The sequence below is a fragment of the Carya illinoinensis genome, chromosome 2 (genome assembly GCF_018687715.1).
Source record: "Carya illinoinensis cultivar Pawnee chromosome 2, C.illinoinensisPawnee_v1, whole genome shotgun sequence".
In the NCBI taxonomy this organism is placed as follows: Eukaryota; Viridiplantae; Streptophyta; class Magnoliopsida; order Fagales; family Juglandaceae; genus Carya; species Carya illinoinensis.
In genome coordinates, this window is record NC_056753.1 from 10,847,400 (window position 1) to 10,864,122 (window position 16,723).

Sequence of the window (16,723 nt, forward strand, 5' to 3'; positions counted from 1 at the left end):
TTATAATAACGGATCACATTTCATTCATAAAAAGAGGACATATAAATTTGACTTAACAACAAGCCAATTACAAATGTTAATAACTTCTCAACACACTATCGTGATTGATATGGTCTAGTCCAGACGATAAATCTCAAAAGACTTAAGTCTAAGAGATAGTACAATTCTATCCACGATAGAGTTACCAAATTCTCATATCCCGACTAAGCGGAGTATGCAGCACTAACCACACCATAAGCACTGTCAAGCAAAGGGAGGATCACTCTATTCGGACTAAAGGTCCGAAGGTACTGTTGTTGTTTTTTTTTTTTTTTTAAATAAATACAAGATACAAAATAAACTACAATAAAAATACTGCACAAAACTAGAAAACTAATGCACCCAGGAGTTCTTATAGTGCGTGTAGAACACACACCACGATAGAAGGAAACTAAAGGCCGATCTTAGAAGTTCACGACTCATAGGCTCAAGAATTGCCACTCATGACGTCAATACAGGCCTTCCTAGTGGCGCATGGAAGCAATGTGTCAAAACTCCAATAACTTTCTGCGCGTGCCGCCAATCGCCCACATATAACTTCAAATATAATTTATATATTTGAAAGTTATAAAATTTTCGATGCACGAATTAGGGGTGTAAAAAAAAATTAGAAAATTGGAAAACCGGCCCAGACCAAATTGGACCGGACCGGTTGTGCCGGTTTTGGAACGGTTCGGTTCGGAACCGGTTTTCATAAATGAAAAACCGGTCGGAACCGGTCCGGTTTCGGTTAGTTTTGGACCGGACCGAACCGGACCGGACCGGTACTATTTATATATTAATATTACATATAATATATTTTATATTATATATAACTTTTAATCACATAAAAAATAATTACATATATACTAATACTAATATTCTAATATAGATTATAGTTAATACTCATACTAATATAGTTATATTAAATCATCAAAACTAACACTAACATATAGCTATACTAATAGTCTAATATTAATACTATTATATTATCTAATATATTATATAGCTATAACTAATACTAATATATATATACTAATACTAATCGTCTAATATAGGATTATAGCAGATTTTTTTTTTACACTAAATTTTTTATTTTAGTTTTTGTTTTATAGCAGTTTTTTATATAGCGAATTTTGTTTATATAATAGATTTTTTTTATAAAGCAGATTTTTTATATCAGAATTTTTTACATAACAGATTTTTTTTTTATAAACCAGATTTTTGATAGCAGAATTTTTTTACATAACAGATTTTTTTTTGCAAAGCAGATTTTTGTAAATGGTAAACAGAATTTTTTAAATCAGTTTTTTCTTTTAAACAGAATTTTTATAAAAAATTTGTATTTTATTAAAATCGGAAAACCGGACCAAACCGGACCGGAAACCGGTAAAACCGGAATACCGGTTTAGGAGGAAAATCGGTGCGTAATTAGTTTTAAAAAATGCAAAACCGGTGCCTACCAATTCGGTCCTAGATTTTGTACAAAATCGGATCGAACTGGACCGGTTACACGCCTAGCACGAACTCTGGTTAAAACCTGTAGCAGTGACCGGTCAAATTGTTGTTGGCGTTCAGGATCTGACCGGACGTCACAACAATGATTATTTTGGCAAAATAATGATTAAATTGATGTGTTATATAATCTGTCATTGAATTATTGATACTTCTTATAAACCAAAGTGATGGGGGCGTTGGGCATGGTAATAATTATTTGGGCCTTTAGGAGTGGATGCCTCCTAATATGTGGGCCGAAAGACAATTCATTTGTATCATTGAACGGATCAAGATGGTAGGTGCCGCCGAACCTTTAGCCTTTTTCTTTTCGAACGTTAGACAACCGAAGAAATGGTCGAATTCATGCTATCGTTTCCCATTTTATAAGTAGTCCTGAGCCCTATCTCTCTCCACCGAAGGTCAACAATACTAGCACCAAACCGATCGAACACGGGGATAGCATGGGTTTTGGTGGAAATCGTGGTGCTTCTGCTAACTTGAAAAATGCCGTGATAGCGTTTTTAGCTCCCCTTCCCTCCATAATCTTCTATCTCTCATTCCTTAACCACCATTATCGTATTACTGCTTCTGGTAGTGACGGTGACGGGCTCTCTCATTCTCCTCTTTGGACATGGAGCTATCGCCACCCTCTCCTATTGGCCAATGCCTTTTTCTTCCTCAACGTCAATTTGCTCTTCTGGCTCATCGGTCATATCCAGAAGAGCCACTGGGTACGTACGTTACTTCTTTTTTCGTTTTCCTTTCGGACTACTTTGCTTCTTTTTACTTTCCAATTGATTGTTGATTTTCTGTGTTTGGTTTGGCTGTGTAGATGATAGATTTGTATTGGACGGTAATACCAGTGATGCTTGTTCATTACTATGCGACTCACCCTATGGCTCATTATGACTGGTGGAGGTCGAGGATTGCAATCTTGATGACTTGGGTGTGGGGTCTAAGGCTGACCCATAACTACTTCAGGCGTGAAGGCTGGCAGTGGGGCGCAAGGGAGGACTGGAGGTTCACAAATATGCGCCAACAGTACGGCAAGCACTGGTGGTGGGTTTCCTTTTTCGCTGTCTACCTCTGTCAACAGGTAACTGATGAGCCCAAGGCAATCTGACTCTGTATCCGACTTCACAATAACTGCTCGATGAATTTCCTGAATGGGTTTCTAAACCATGTTAGCTAATATGGTATGTTTTCTGGTTGGTTTATACTTTGCAGGTGTTTCTGATTGGAGTAAGCCTCCCATTATATGTTGTCCACTCGATCAATAAGCCATTGAACATCTGGGATTTTATTGCCGTCATTGTCTGTGTGTGTGGAATCATTGTCGCTTACTATGCAGACACGCAACTCCATGAATTTGTGACTATGAACGCCAAGCTGAAGGATCATGGGAAGCCAATGGTACCCAGCCTGGACAAGGGCTTGTGGAAATACTCACGGCATCCAAACTACTTTGGAGAGCAGTTGTGGTGGTGGGGACTGGTTATATTTGCGTGGAACCTCGGACATGGATGGACCTTTCTCGGAGCACTTATCAATAGTATGTGCTTAGCTTACGTGACTATGCTTGTGGAGGACCGGATGGTGAAGCAAGATTACAGAGCTGAGGCTTACAGACTGTACCAGAAGACAACTTCCGTGTGGATACCTTGGTTCAGGTCATCCGCCATGGGAGGAAAAGATAAAAGCACTTGATTTGATATTTCGGCACCAAGCATTGCTACGGTACTCGTATTTATCAGCATTTTTTTCTTTGTTCAGTTTTCTGCCTTGATTTGTGAGGACTTATCTACTACTTTGTTCATTTCAGGAGAGATGGGTTTTGTTTGTGCTTAGCCAAATATAGATCGTAGTATGTATTGTACAAAATATTTCTGCATATGCTAAAAGCGTTACCTTTACTTTCTGAAACTTTTGCGGGTTTATTCAGATTTAATTTTGAAGTTCATCGAAGATCTAGCTTTTTGGTCAGATAATGATATCCATTTCGGGTAATGATGTCAAAAATGGAGTTGGGGGGAGAGAAGAGAAAACTGCCTAGAGTGGAGAAGATTGACTGAAAATGAATGATTTTATTGCAATGCTTCTGATTCTTACACATGAGAAGTATTTCTATACAGGACTTGAGCTTAAATCCTCTGTTAACAAACTAATCACCTCTAACTAATTTATAACTAATAGCTAACAGTAGTTATAACTTACAACTCTAATAAACGATACACTACAACTCTCTTAACCCATTTTACCATCAACCAATGCAAATATGCTACTTTATTAAAAATGACATTCAATTTTAGGAAACGACTCTTAATTTAATATAGAGTTGCAAAAGAGTTGTAAAAGAGTTGGAAATATGTTTTCTTAGTTCATCAGTTTCTTGCTGGACGAACAATCACTAGACTAGAAGGTGAATTTATAAAGCACTGTGCATTTATGCATGGCTCGAGTAGTAGGCTTAAATATTTTGTAAAAGTATGAGTCACATCACGAAAAAGTGAGTTTTTAACACTTTTCTATAGTAGAGTCCTCTTTTTTATGAAGGGAAGCACCAAGAACTGGACTGGTGACTTCCACTATTTTACACTAACAAATAACAAAAAAACACATAAGGATTCTAACAAAATTAATAATAAAATTGGATGCAGTGAATCTGCATTAATTTTTTCATTACTTCCTTCTTCTTCCCCCCGCCTTACCCAATCTCATCTCCCCTCTCTCCTCGTCAAGCAGAGACTTGAGCCTTTTTCCCTCTCTCTCTCTCTCTCACACAAACATTTGCATCGAAGCCCCCTTGTCATACCCTCTCTCTCTCTCTCTCTCTCACTAAAATACTCCATCAACAAGGGAAGATGAGTAAATACTTCCCATATGGTTTCGCTCTTGTTGAAGAGTTTTAAATATTCACTATAAGTGAAGATGAGAAAATTTCAATATGGATTACAATGAAGAAACATTTATTAAAAGTTTCATCCAAGCAAAAAATTTCAATGAAGATAAATAGGTACTTGCAAAAATATCTTGAGTGATTCCAATCCAGATGAGGAAGATAGGTTTGAAATCTATGTTCGAAATCTGCCTAAATAAGTTCAAAATATATTGAAAGAGATGGGTTCAAAATCTGTTGACAGAGATGGATTTGAGATGGGTTTGAAATGTGTTCGACAGAGGAGAAGAGAGGAGAGGAGGGAGAGATTCTGGAAGACAGGGGATAAGAGAGAGAGCTGGATTTGAAATGGGTTTCGATTTCAGACGAGGGGAGAAGAGAGGAGAAAAATGGATAAGTGAGAGAGAGGGGCGGACTGGGGGAAAAGGAAGAAGGAAACATCCATACCTATCGTAAGTCTTATTAGTCTTTTATGTGTCCACATTTTATTGGAGGCTGTAAAAGGAGAACAACACCCGTTTGAAGTTAATCTCTTTTATAAAAGCATTGTGCAAGGCTTGTGTATTTGGAGTTTATATATATCATTTTTCAAATATTTTTTTCAGCGTTAACAATCTCAATCAACTTTATGTGGTTCTTTCTTGAACCTTAACTAGAGATCTTGGAAGAGTTTTATTTTTAGTCATGTGAGAGATCTTGTGAGATCATTACATAATCACTAAAGTATGGGTGAAAAAAAACTGGTGAACCGGTAAATTAGACTGGACCGGACTGAACCGATAAGTTTGGTCTGGCACTGTTTTCATTTTTCTCAAAATTGATTAAAATTGGTCCAGTTTGGATTTTACTTTTTTTAACACTAAACAAAACTAGACTGGACCTGTTCATATATATATATATATATATAATTTTAAAAATTCTATGTGCAGTCACTTTTAGGCACTCTTTTGTACATTTTACTGATGTGATTGGTTGTGTATTAAAAAAATTGATGCAGCCAATCACATAAGTGGAGTGCGCAAGGAGTATGCAAAAATGACTGTATATAGCATTACTCATATTTTATATTGTATAAAATATTTTTATATTATATATAATTTTTATATATAATATATATAATTATATATAAAATTATTTTGTATTATATGATAAATTACTAATTAATATAATATTAAATTTAAAAATTTTATATCATTATAGTCTATTGTATTAATAGTTATACTAATACTATATTACTATATATTATAATATACTATAAGATATCATTATGGTTTATAATAAAATTGTAATATACATTATAATATACTATTATATATTATCACTATATCATTATATAATATAATATACTATATTATATATACTATATAATATATCATAAAAGTTGAAAAAACCGGACTAAAACCAATAAAACTGGAAGCATCAGTTTAGGGGTGTAACCAATGCATACCAATTCTTTAAATCTTAAAACAAGTATATATCAATTCGATTCTAAAATATGTCCAAAGCTGGATTGAATCGGACCAATTACACCCATACACTAAAGCTTATGAGATATAAGGCCCCAAAATATCATATTTAGATATGTGCCCTTAAAAATCTATAATTGCAATGTAAATGGGAATTTATTAGGCTCCTTTCGAACTATAATCTATGAGAAATCATCCTTTTATGAATGACAAATGAAGCTAAATACTTGGGTACGAGGTTTTTTGTTTTAGAAAAATGGTTGTATAATTTTTATATTTGTATAATTCATCATTCCATTATGAGAGGATAATAAAAAATAAGATGATAAATAGATTTTTTCTTAATTGAATTGACGGGAGATCGATGAAAGGATTTAATCTCAAAACTTTGCATTTCAGGAAGTAATTATAATAACAAAGGTGGTTGAAATTAGTGAAAATGTGTTAAAGGGATTCAATGTTGTTCAGTTTTAGTATCTTTCAATGGTAATTTTATTCATGCTGATTTGAGTTAAATTCTGGACTTATTTTTGGATTTGTTTGACGAATCATATGTTGTGCTTAGCTATGCTGTTCTGGGATTGGATGTTTTTTTTATCAAATTTGCCATTCTCTTTTAGGATTTTTAGTATCTCTTTCTCTCTCTGTACTCGTCGTGCCTGCATGCATGCACCTAACCTCACTCCGACGCTCCTCGCTGAGCTGATTTCCTCACTCACTTTCTATTCCTCCCCTCTCTATCATTTTTTTATCTCTTTCTTTTCCCCGTTTAGTTTAAGATGGAAGAACTCAGACGCTTTATGGTGGAATAAAAAATTTTCATCTTCTCAAAATTGGGTGCCAATAGTTTTCGCATCATAGAAAGGAACAGACACATGATTTTGTTTCTTCTCTTAAATGGTTCAGTAGCTTCATGGGTGGTAAAAATGGTAGGGGAAGCCATCAAAACTAGGTGGCAAAATGATTTCTTCAAAAAACAGAGGGTGGGTAATGGGATTCTTACTCTGCAGCTTCTCAGAAACTCTAGAGGTTGTTATCTCCTTTTGGAGGAGTTTAACAATGGCAAGAGAAGAGGTTCTTTAATCATTCCCAAAGGCTAAAGGGCAGTGGTTGGGAGGGTTTCGCTTATAATCTCAAAAAGGCTACTGAGCACACGATGGTGCAACTAGAAAGAGCTTCGCGACAGAATGGCAAGTCTGTCCATGTCTCGAAATCATATGCCATGGCAGTGGGTTTTGAGGCAGTGTGTAGTTCTGCCATGGAAACAAAGGAGGAAGCTACTGGTCCTTACCCAGTGGACATGGGGGCGTTCTCTAACAGTGGTAAAAAGTTGGGAGAGGTAGAGGGCGTGTTTTGGGCTGTCAAAGCACAACTTTCTAGTGTACTAGAAGAAATTTCCTTATTAATGTAAAAGGTTGATTTGAGACTGAGCATGGTGATGGGACTGAGCAAGGTGATTATGACACCCACAGCTTTAGCTCTGTGGGTTCCTCAAGACGCCATTCCTAAATTGGGAAGAGATGGGACCATGGCTTGTGGATCAAAGGATGGGGTAGGCTCGGGTCCACAATCCCATCCACCTTTACTAATTCGTTCACAGGCTTCGAGCCCACGGCCCACTGATCCTAATACCCAAGATTCACAACCCACTTCGAGCCCACGATATACTCGTTCACGAGCAAAGATTAGTGGCAGTTTGGACAAGGCTTTGAGCCCTCTCACAGCCCGACCCATCAGCCCCAAAAGTAAGCCTCCGACTATTTCTTGCCCAAGAGCTTTGAGCTTGTGTCCATCCATCGACCCTATGCATCAATTGAGCCCACTCTCAAGCAATGCAAGCCCACGGGAATTATGGGCACCCAAGCAGTGAGGTGCGGGTGGACAGACCAATACCTCGATTAACTCCGACCCGAGGTTTAACCTGCCAGTGGCATCCCTGGCCATCTCACCGGCACAGAAACTGCCGACGAACACGGAGGTCGCTTCGGATTTGGGTGGGCAACACCCAAAGGGCTCTCTTGAGCTTTTTTCCCCTATGAAGGCCCCTCGAACGGACTTCAGCAGTGGTTCTCAGGCCATCAATTCCTCCCTACTGCCATAGAAAGGGCTGATGGTCTCCAGCGACCACTCGGCTCCTATTTTGAAACTACTCCCTATCATTGATGGTAGATCTAGCAGCGTGAAGACACTATTTTCACTGGGGCCAACTACGGGAGATGCTCCCGATGCTTTTCAACACACGTTGGGCCTCTCTGAATCACTCTCTATGATCCTGAGATCTGAGTTGGAAGAGGTTGACAACTCATCTTTGGATGGGAGTTCATCAGATGAAGGGACACCTTACGGATCAGACCTACAACTATTATGCAAGGAACTCGGGGTAGACACACTCGCAACTGATTTGTATGAACCCAAGGATATGTTCAGTCCTATGTGCTCGTTGCCAGCAACAGCCCCTTCAGCTGATCCGCAAGTAGACGGGATCTTGCAGAAGGTTAAGGATATGAGTCACTATTTAGGGATGTCTTGTGAGGGTTATGAGGATCAGCTGCAAGCTCTCCTCATTGCAATAAAATCAAGCCAACCATTACTTGCCAGATCATCAATGAAGAAGGATAAGGAGCTTAAGAGACTTGCTTGCTCCATAAATTATGATGCACGAGAGGGTAGCGCATGCAGAGGATGTCGCAAGGATAGGGTGAATCTTGGCGATCCATGAAGCCCAAGATTCTTTCATGGAACGTTCGTGGTTTGAATGATCCGAACAAACGCCTTAAAGTGAAGAACTTATTACGGAATTGGAAAGCGGATATCATCTGTTTGCAGGAGACAAAACTAAAATTTATCAACAGGCACATCATCAGAAGTTTGTGAAATTTCCCTTATGCAGGATGGACCACCCTCGCTTCTAAGGGCGCTTCAGGGGGTATTCTTTTACTATGGGACAAGAGAGCAGTCAACTTCATGGAGGATTGCGTTGGGGAATTTTCGTTAGCATGTTCTTTCTCGAATGTGGATGATGACTTTGTTTGGGGTTTTGTAGGAGTTTACGGGCTAAATGATGATAGTAGCAGAAAAATTCTCTAGGATGAGTTAGCTAGCATATGTAGTTGATGGAATATTTCGTGGTGTATCGGGGCTGATTTCAATATCACTCTGCTCCTGAGTGAGCGGTCAAGGGTTTCTAGTATGGGCACAGCTATGGCTAACTTCTTAGCTCTCCTATTTGATTTAGACTTGGTGGATCTTCCTTTGGCAGGAGGAGACTTCACTTGGTCAAACGGAAGGGCCTGGTCGAGACTGGATAGGTTCGTTGTCTCTCTTTCTTGGGAGACTCACTTTCCCACTTTGTGTCAGAAGCGGCTCCCTTAGCTTTGCTCGGATCATTTTGCCCTATTACTAGATTGTGAAGGTCTTAAGGAGGGACGGAGATACTTTAAGTTCAAGAACATGTTGTTAAAGGTGGACGTGTTTGTTGAAAAAGTCCACTCGTGGTGGGCCTCTTATCAACTCACAGGCATGCCTAGTTTTGTTCTAGCAAGGAAGCTTAAAGCATTGAAGAATGATCTTAAAAAATGGAATTTGGAAGTCTTTGCGAACATCAATGACCAACGAGACAAACTCTTTATGGAGTTACAACAACTTGATGAGAGAGAAGCGGAAATGACATTATTGATTGAGGATAGGACAAGAAGACTGGTTATGGTCGTTGAGTTGGAAAAAATACCCTCATGGAGGAAATCTCTTGGAGGCAAAAAACACAGGCCCTTTGGTTAAAGGAAGGAGATAGGAGTAAAAAGTTTTTTCCTAGCGTCACAAACTCCCATAGAAGGAACAACGCTATAGAGGTCCTCCATGAGGAGGGCAAGGTTATATCAGGCAAAGATGATGTTAAGAACCATATTGTCCATTCCTACGAGAAGCTTTTGACAGAGCAGTACTTTTGGAGACCCAAGATGGATGGTCTAGCTTTTGATTCCATCGACCACACAACCGCGACCTGGTTGGAGAGGCATTTCGAAGAAGGCGAGGTGCTTGGTGTGGTAAAATGTATGAACAAAGATAAAGCCCCAGGACTAAATGGCTTTCCAATGGCTTTTTTTCACGCCTGTTGGGAAATTGTTAAAGAGGACGTCCTGAAGGTTTCTTTGGAATTTCACTCTTTTATGAAATTTGAGAAGAGCCTTAAATGTCTCTTTTATTGCTCTAATTTCCAAGAGAGCAAGGTCGATGGAAGTGAATGATTTTCGACCTATAAGTTTGATAAGTGGGGTTTACAAGATTATCTCTAAAGTCTTAGTGAAGCGGTTGAGCGAGGTCATGGGGAAGATCATCTTGAAGTCACAAAACGCCTTTGTGAAAGGAAGGCAAATACTAGACTTGATCCTCATTGCCAACGAATGTCTGGAGAGCAAAGTTAGAACCGGCATTCCAGGTATCTTGTGTAAACTGGAAATGGAAAAGGTATTTGATCATGTGAACTGAGACTTTTTGTTGTATATTCTTGGTAGGTATGGCTTTGGGACAAGATGGTGTCAATGGATCAAGCACTTTATTACAACTGTCAAATTCTCTATTTTGATCAATGGCACTCCCAAAGGTTTCTTCAATAGCTCTTGGGGATTGAGACAAGAGGATCCATTATCCCTATTTTTATTCATCCTTGTCATGGACATGCTAAGCAGAATGTTGGATAGGGCAGTGATTACGGGGTTTCATCTCAGGTTATTCGGTGGGTGGTTCTACACATGGAAGCTTGACGATTTCTCATCTTCTATTTGCTGATGATACGTTGATTTTTTGTGATCTGGATCTGGATCAGATTCGCTCCCTCAGAGCACTCCTTCTTTGCTTTGAAGCAGTATTTGGCCTCAATGTGAACTTATTTAAGCCGAAAGTAGTTCCCGTTGGCTCGGTCAACAACTTAAGGGAGGTGGCTACCGTCTTGAAATGCAAGGTAACATCATTGCCAATGAAGTACCCTAGACTCCCTTTGGGGGCCCCTTATAATGCTAAGGTAATGTGGGAAGAGATTGTGGAGAAAATTGAAGGCAAACTAGCGAGATGGAAGAGAATCTACTTGTCTAAGGGCGGGAGAATCATACTTATTAAAAGTACATTATCCAATCTCCCAACATTTCTTTTCATTATTTCTAATGCCTGCAGGGGTTTCGAATAGATTGGAAAAGATCTTTTGTGACTTCCTATGGGGAGGGGCTAGAGGTTATAAAGAAATTCCATTTGATCAAATGGAAAAAAATATGCACAATGTTATCTTGTGGCGGTTTGGGCCTAAGAAATTTGAGAACCTTCAACAAGGCACTTATAGGGAAATGGTTATGGCATTGACTCCATCACTTGGTCTATGAGATTCACTAAAGCTGTACAAGATTATGAGATGGAAGACATCACTGAGTTCTATAGATTGTTATATTCGCTGAAGTTAAGGGTGGGAAGGGAGGAAAAATTACTTTGGACTTGCACAGGGAACAAGAAATTTTCAGTTCGTTTATATCACAAAACCTTGTCGACCCACTCCTTCAATGATTTCCCTTGGAAAAGCATTTGAATGAGCAATGTTCCCCTCAAAGTTGATTTCTTCGGTTGGGTGGCCTCCTATGGTAAAATCTTAACAATAGACAAATTAAGAAAGCATGGAACATACATAATGGACTGGTGCTACATGTGCAAATGTAACGGCAAATCAGCGGATCACCTTCTCTTTCATTGCGAAGTAGTTAAGATTTTGTGGGATGCAATCATCTCGAGGCTTGGCATTGCATGGGTCATATCCAAGAGGGTGATAGACCTATTGTCTTGTTGGCAAAGGATTAGGGGCAATCGCCAGATTGTTTCTGTATGGAAAATGATATTTTTATGCCTAATGTGATGCACATGGAATGAAAGAAATGGCTGCTGTTTTGCGGATAGGGAATGCTCCCCGGATAGCTTTAGGGACTTTTTCTTTCATACTTTGTTGCTTTGGGCTCTTCTATTGCATGGAATGGAACAAGTCTTAATGATTTGTATGCTACTATCCGTAGCACATAATTTTGTAATTAGGCTTTTTCTTGTATACTCCTTGTGTACTCGAGTTTTGCCTATTTACATGGATCAATAAAACTTTTTTTACCTATAAAAAAAAATTATAATAAAGTGAGACCGATTGAGTGATTTGCAAACTCTCCACCAATCCAAGAACTGATTTTGTGATTGACTATCTTTTAAAGAAATTATGATTAATAGGTAGCAACATGTGATTGGGCCACGTATTTTCCATTAGTATTGATTAATTAACTTCTTCCACCGAGCTCTTCTTAAATTCATTAATGGTTTAGTCGTTGGCATTAATGTTGCATGTAAAAAATGTCACATTGTCTACCTTATTAAAAAATATATATAGGAGGAGCATATATGCGGTGATTTTAAGGTGGCCATTCAGAGTCAGTTAATGTACAATACTTCCCCTTGGATGACCACTCATAAAAAATATGTCTCGTTAAAACCCTTTCAAGGAAAAACTCAATGGGAAAAAGATCAATGCCAAAAGAAAAAATGGTACATTATTCATGTGTACCACCAAGTACTTTATGATTGCCTCATTAAAACATTGCAAAAGAAAACCCAATAGGACAAAACCTTAGCAAAGGAAAAGGAGTACTATCAGTATAAGTCTTCAAGAAAATTCACTTTCCCTGAAAAGTACATGTTAATAGGCCTTTAAATTTTCGCATTCCAATATTCTACATAATCTTCTTAAATGTTGCAGTTGGTAATGTCTTAGTGAATAAATCTACTAGATTATCACTTGAGTGTATCTACTTGACATCAATTTCACATTTCTCCTGAAGTTTATGGGTATAAAAGAATTTATGTGAAATATATTTAGTTTTATCACATTTGATATATCCTCCTATGATTTGAGTAATGTAAGCAGCATTATCTTCGTATAAAATTGTTGGGTTATCATTGATCACAGGAAGACTACACTTTCTTGAATATGTTGAATCATTGATCTCAGCTAAATATATTATCGACTTGCCTCATGGATTGTAATGATCTCTGAGTGATTTGAAGAGGTGGTAGATAGTATTTGCTTTACAGATTTTCATGATATAACAGAATTTTCATAAGTAAACACATATATAGTTTGAGTGTGATGACCTTCTTTTACGTGTATTTTCACTGAAGGGTTGTTTTTAATTTAATTAATATATTGGTTTATTTATTTTAAATTATTGTATTTTAAATTAAGTTTAACTTATTTGATATTGTGTTTAATTTATTTTAGTCGTTTTACGGTTTTTAATATCGTTTTCGGCGGATCGGTTTTTTTGTTTTCCGGAGTGAGGATTGGACCTCATTTCTTTCTTTTCTCTTTTTCTTTTTCCCTTTTTCCTTTTTCTTTTCTTCTTTTCTTTTCTTTCTTTCTTTTTCTTCTTTTTCCTTCCTGGTTTCTCTCTCCCCGCGTAGCTCTTCTTCCTTTTCTCCTTACCGTCGCCGCCCCTTTGACATCCCGGTGCGCCACCGTCTGGCCGCCGTGTAGTGCACCATCCCCACCATTCTCTTCCCCTCCCATCAGAGATCATTCCCACCAATTTTTAGAGCTATCGAACTAGCCGTTAGCCGCCACGAGCCCCTGGAAGTCACGGCACCTACTCTGTTTTTCCCCCCTGTCGCTGGTTGCTTTCCCAGCCCAGACCTGCCGCTCGCCAGCGGCGTGGCCTATACCATCCACCCAGTTTTCTTCCCCTCTCACCGGTGAACATCCCTACCAAGTTTCACCTTCATCCGAGCCACCGTTAGCCACCACGAGCTCCTCTAAACCACACGGTTTTTCACCGATTCCAGGACCGTCGCACCACCTCCGGCCACCATCTCTTCATAGCTTCTTCCCCTACCTCTTGCCGACCTAAACCACCCATTTTCGGCCTCGATCCATTGCCGGAGCAGCTCCCACAAGCTCAACTCCGATTTGAGCTTTTTCCACTTCCTCTGCTATTTCCACTGCCACCCACGGCCAAAACTCGTTTCCTTTAGCTTCATAAATATCTCAAGACCATTCCCTATCAATTTTGAGCCTTGGTTTGTTTCCGTTCGAAAGTGGGTAATTTATTACCCACGGCCATAGTGTAAATTACACTGTTACATTGCTTTTCCTCCTCCGTTTACAACGCCGCGAGCTTTTGAAAAATACCGTATAGCGCTGTAAGTATTTTTTGAACCCTACTTTTAGATTTAGATATATTTTTCTCATACAATAAATTATTGCTGTTGGTTGGCTGATTCCGGACTGAGTCCGAGGAGTTCGGGGGTCGGATGGATTGAGGACGGAATTGCTTGATGTGTTGATTTGGATTTGTTGGTTGTTTTATGCCTTAAGGTTGCATTTATATTGCATTTATGCGCATTTGATTTTAATTGAGAAAATCGTGTTTTGTTGGCGTAAATGGATTTCAAGTGCGTGTGTCTCACGAGCCCAAGCCGGGATGAGTTATTATCTCGCTAGAGCTCCTCTGGTCACTCGGGAGTGGATAATACTGAGTGACATCCCCTGGATTGTCGCAGGGCGACGACCGGATCGCACGATACGGTAACACTGTCGTGTCGACTTCGTGGTCCCTAGAGTAGCGGGGACTAGAGGATGGTCTGGTCAGGTACGCGCTGGGCGCGAGTCTGGGCATCGCTTGTTTAGGTGTCACATGCGTAGTCGTTACCTGTGATGTGGCACAGAGCTAGGATGTGCGGATGATCCCTAAGGGAGATCATGGTGCATGCATAATTGGATCGTTTTTTTATGGTTTTCGGATGCGGGCTATTTTCTGGGAAAATGGCGGAGTTTGGTTTTGAGGTTTTGATCCATTTTCTGAGAAAATTGTGGTTTGGACCATTATCTGAGATAATGGCGAGGCTTGGTTTTAAGCTATATGTTTTTGTGGGTCAAATGGTTTTTTGGCGTGCTTGGAAAATATGGCTTTACGGGACATGTGCATTGGCTTTTCTTTCATGCATATTGTTTGAGTTTTATATGTTTTTATCTAGTGGTGTTTGGATTTTATTTACTTGTGACACTATTTCTGGTACCGTAGATTTTGGTGCAGAGATCGAGCAAGAGGAGGAGGAGGCTGAGCCCGACGATGCGGCTCCCCCGGAGTTCTGAGTGGAGTTTATGTTTTGTATTTGGCTTTGAAATAATATTTTTGTTTTTTAATATTTTAATATGTATGTTTTGATCAGTTTTGTATTAAAATAAGAAAAATTATGGTACTTAGTTATATGACTTTGCTATCCGTTGCATGTTTTTTTGTGCACAATTGTTGCTTATACACACACTTGGCACACATCGATAGAGTGGTGACCCGTGATGTCATCATCCGAACGTCTCGATTTTCCCGTGTTCGTGCATGGGGATTTGGGGGCATCACATTGAGATTTACTTTTATGTGGATCTAAAAGATAATCTGCATTCGCATATTCAACCAATTGTAGACTTTATTTATGTTGATAAAATAATCTCATATCAACTGTACCTTAGAGGTAATGACAGACATGTTTAATACTATTCTAATGCCTTCGAGTTAGTGCGAAACTATATCTTGCAAGCAGATTAACTAAAAATGTAATATCAGGCCAAGTGCAATTTGTAAGATACATCAAGGTTTCAATTACACTGAGATAAGGTACTTCAGGACCAAGAATTTATTCATCATCTTTACCATGACGAAATAGATTTTTCTATACATCAAGTGATCAAACAACTATTGGAATACTCAGGGTATGAGATTTGTCCATATGAAAGTGCTTCAAGATTTTCTCTGTATACATTGTCTAATAAATGAGAATTATATTTTGCAAATGCTCAAGCTGCAAGCCGAGAGAAAATTTCATTTTGCCAAAATCTTTCATTTCAAATTCATTCTTTAAATATGTAGTAGTTTTTGTGATCTCTTCAAATTTCAACAAGATTTAGATCATCAACATAAACCGTAATAATAGCAAATCTGGATTCTGATTTCTTAATAAAAGAACATGGGCATATTGGGTTATTCTCATATCCTTGTTTCAATAGATATTCGTTAAGGTAATTATACCACATGTGTTTGGATTGTTTTAACCCATATAAAGATCTTTAAAGCTTGATAGAGTACATATTTTTTGATGTATTTAGATTAGACACTTCAGGTATTTTATATCCTTCAAGAATTTTCATATATATATATATATATATCATGATCCAATGATCCATATAAATATGCTGTGACTACATCCATCAACTATATATGCATTTTTTCTGTAACTACCAAACTAATCAAAAATTTGAATATGATTACATCCATAACGAGAGAATATGTTTCCTCATAATCAATCATAGGTTTCTGCAGGAAACCTTGTGCGACGAGTCGTGCTTTCAACCATATAATTTCATTCCTCTCATTACCTTTTCATACAAATACCCACTTATATCCAACATGCATTACACCCTTTAGTAGTTGTATAACAGGTCCAAAGACCTTTCGCTTTGCTAGCGAGTTTAATTCAACTTCAATAACTTTTCATTTTGACCAATTATTTCTACGTTGACATTCTTCGACGGTTCTTGGCTCACTTTCTTCACTATTTCTAGTAATGTCAAGGCCATATTATATGAAAATATGTTGTCGACAATAGTTTTATTTCTATCCAAAATTCTCCAATACTCATGAAATGTATTGAGATCTCATTTTTTTCAAGTACATGTCCCTTTTCAAGGGAAGACATTTCATAAAATATCTCTTCTAGATGTCCTTTTTCAAGAGATCTTGGAACATGAGATTTAGTCTTGTGGCCTTATGGCCTGTGTTGCTCT

General features: G+C 38.3%; 1 protein-coding gene across 2 annotated transcripts; it reads left to right on the plus strand.

The window, feature by feature from the left end:
- The first annotated feature begins 1,819 nt into the window (after nucleotides 1–1,819).
- On the plus strand, nucleotides 1,820–14,984 carry LOC122300098 (uncharacterized protein C594.04c). 2 transcript variants are annotated; one of them, XM_043110501.1, is made up of 4 exons: nucleotides 1,820–2,246; nucleotides 2,348–2,611; nucleotides 2,743–3,252; nucleotides 14,967–14,984. In XM_043110501.1, the coding sequence occupies exons 1-3, from the start codon at nucleotides 1,977–1,979 to the stop codon at nucleotides 3,220–3,222; spliced, it is 1,014 nt and encodes a 337-aa protein (XP_042966435.1). In that variant the 5' UTR covers nucleotides 1,820–1,976; the 3' UTR covers nucleotides 3,223–3,252; nucleotides 14,967–14,984. The 2 variants fall into 2 exon arrangements, with proteins under 2 accessions (XP_042966435.1, XP_042966434.1); XM_043110500.1 differs by lacking the exon at nucleotides 14,967–14,984 and adding an exon at nucleotides 3,338–3,438.
- The last annotated feature ends 1,739 nt before the right edge of the window (nucleotides 14,985–16,723 follow it).

Coding starts and splice junctions, on each gene's coding strand:
- LOC122300098 (XM_043110501.1), top strand. CDS start 1,977: ATGGGTTTTGGTGGAAATCGTGGTGCTTCTGCTAACTTGAAAAATGCC. Junction 2,247..2,347: donor ATATCCAGAAGAGCCACTGG/GTACGTACGTTA, acceptor TTGGCTGTGTAG/ATGATAGATTTGTATTGGAC. Junction 2,612..2,742: donor CTGTCTACCTCTGTCAACAG/GTAACTGATGAG, acceptor TATACTTTGCAG/GTGTTTCTGATTGGAGTAAG.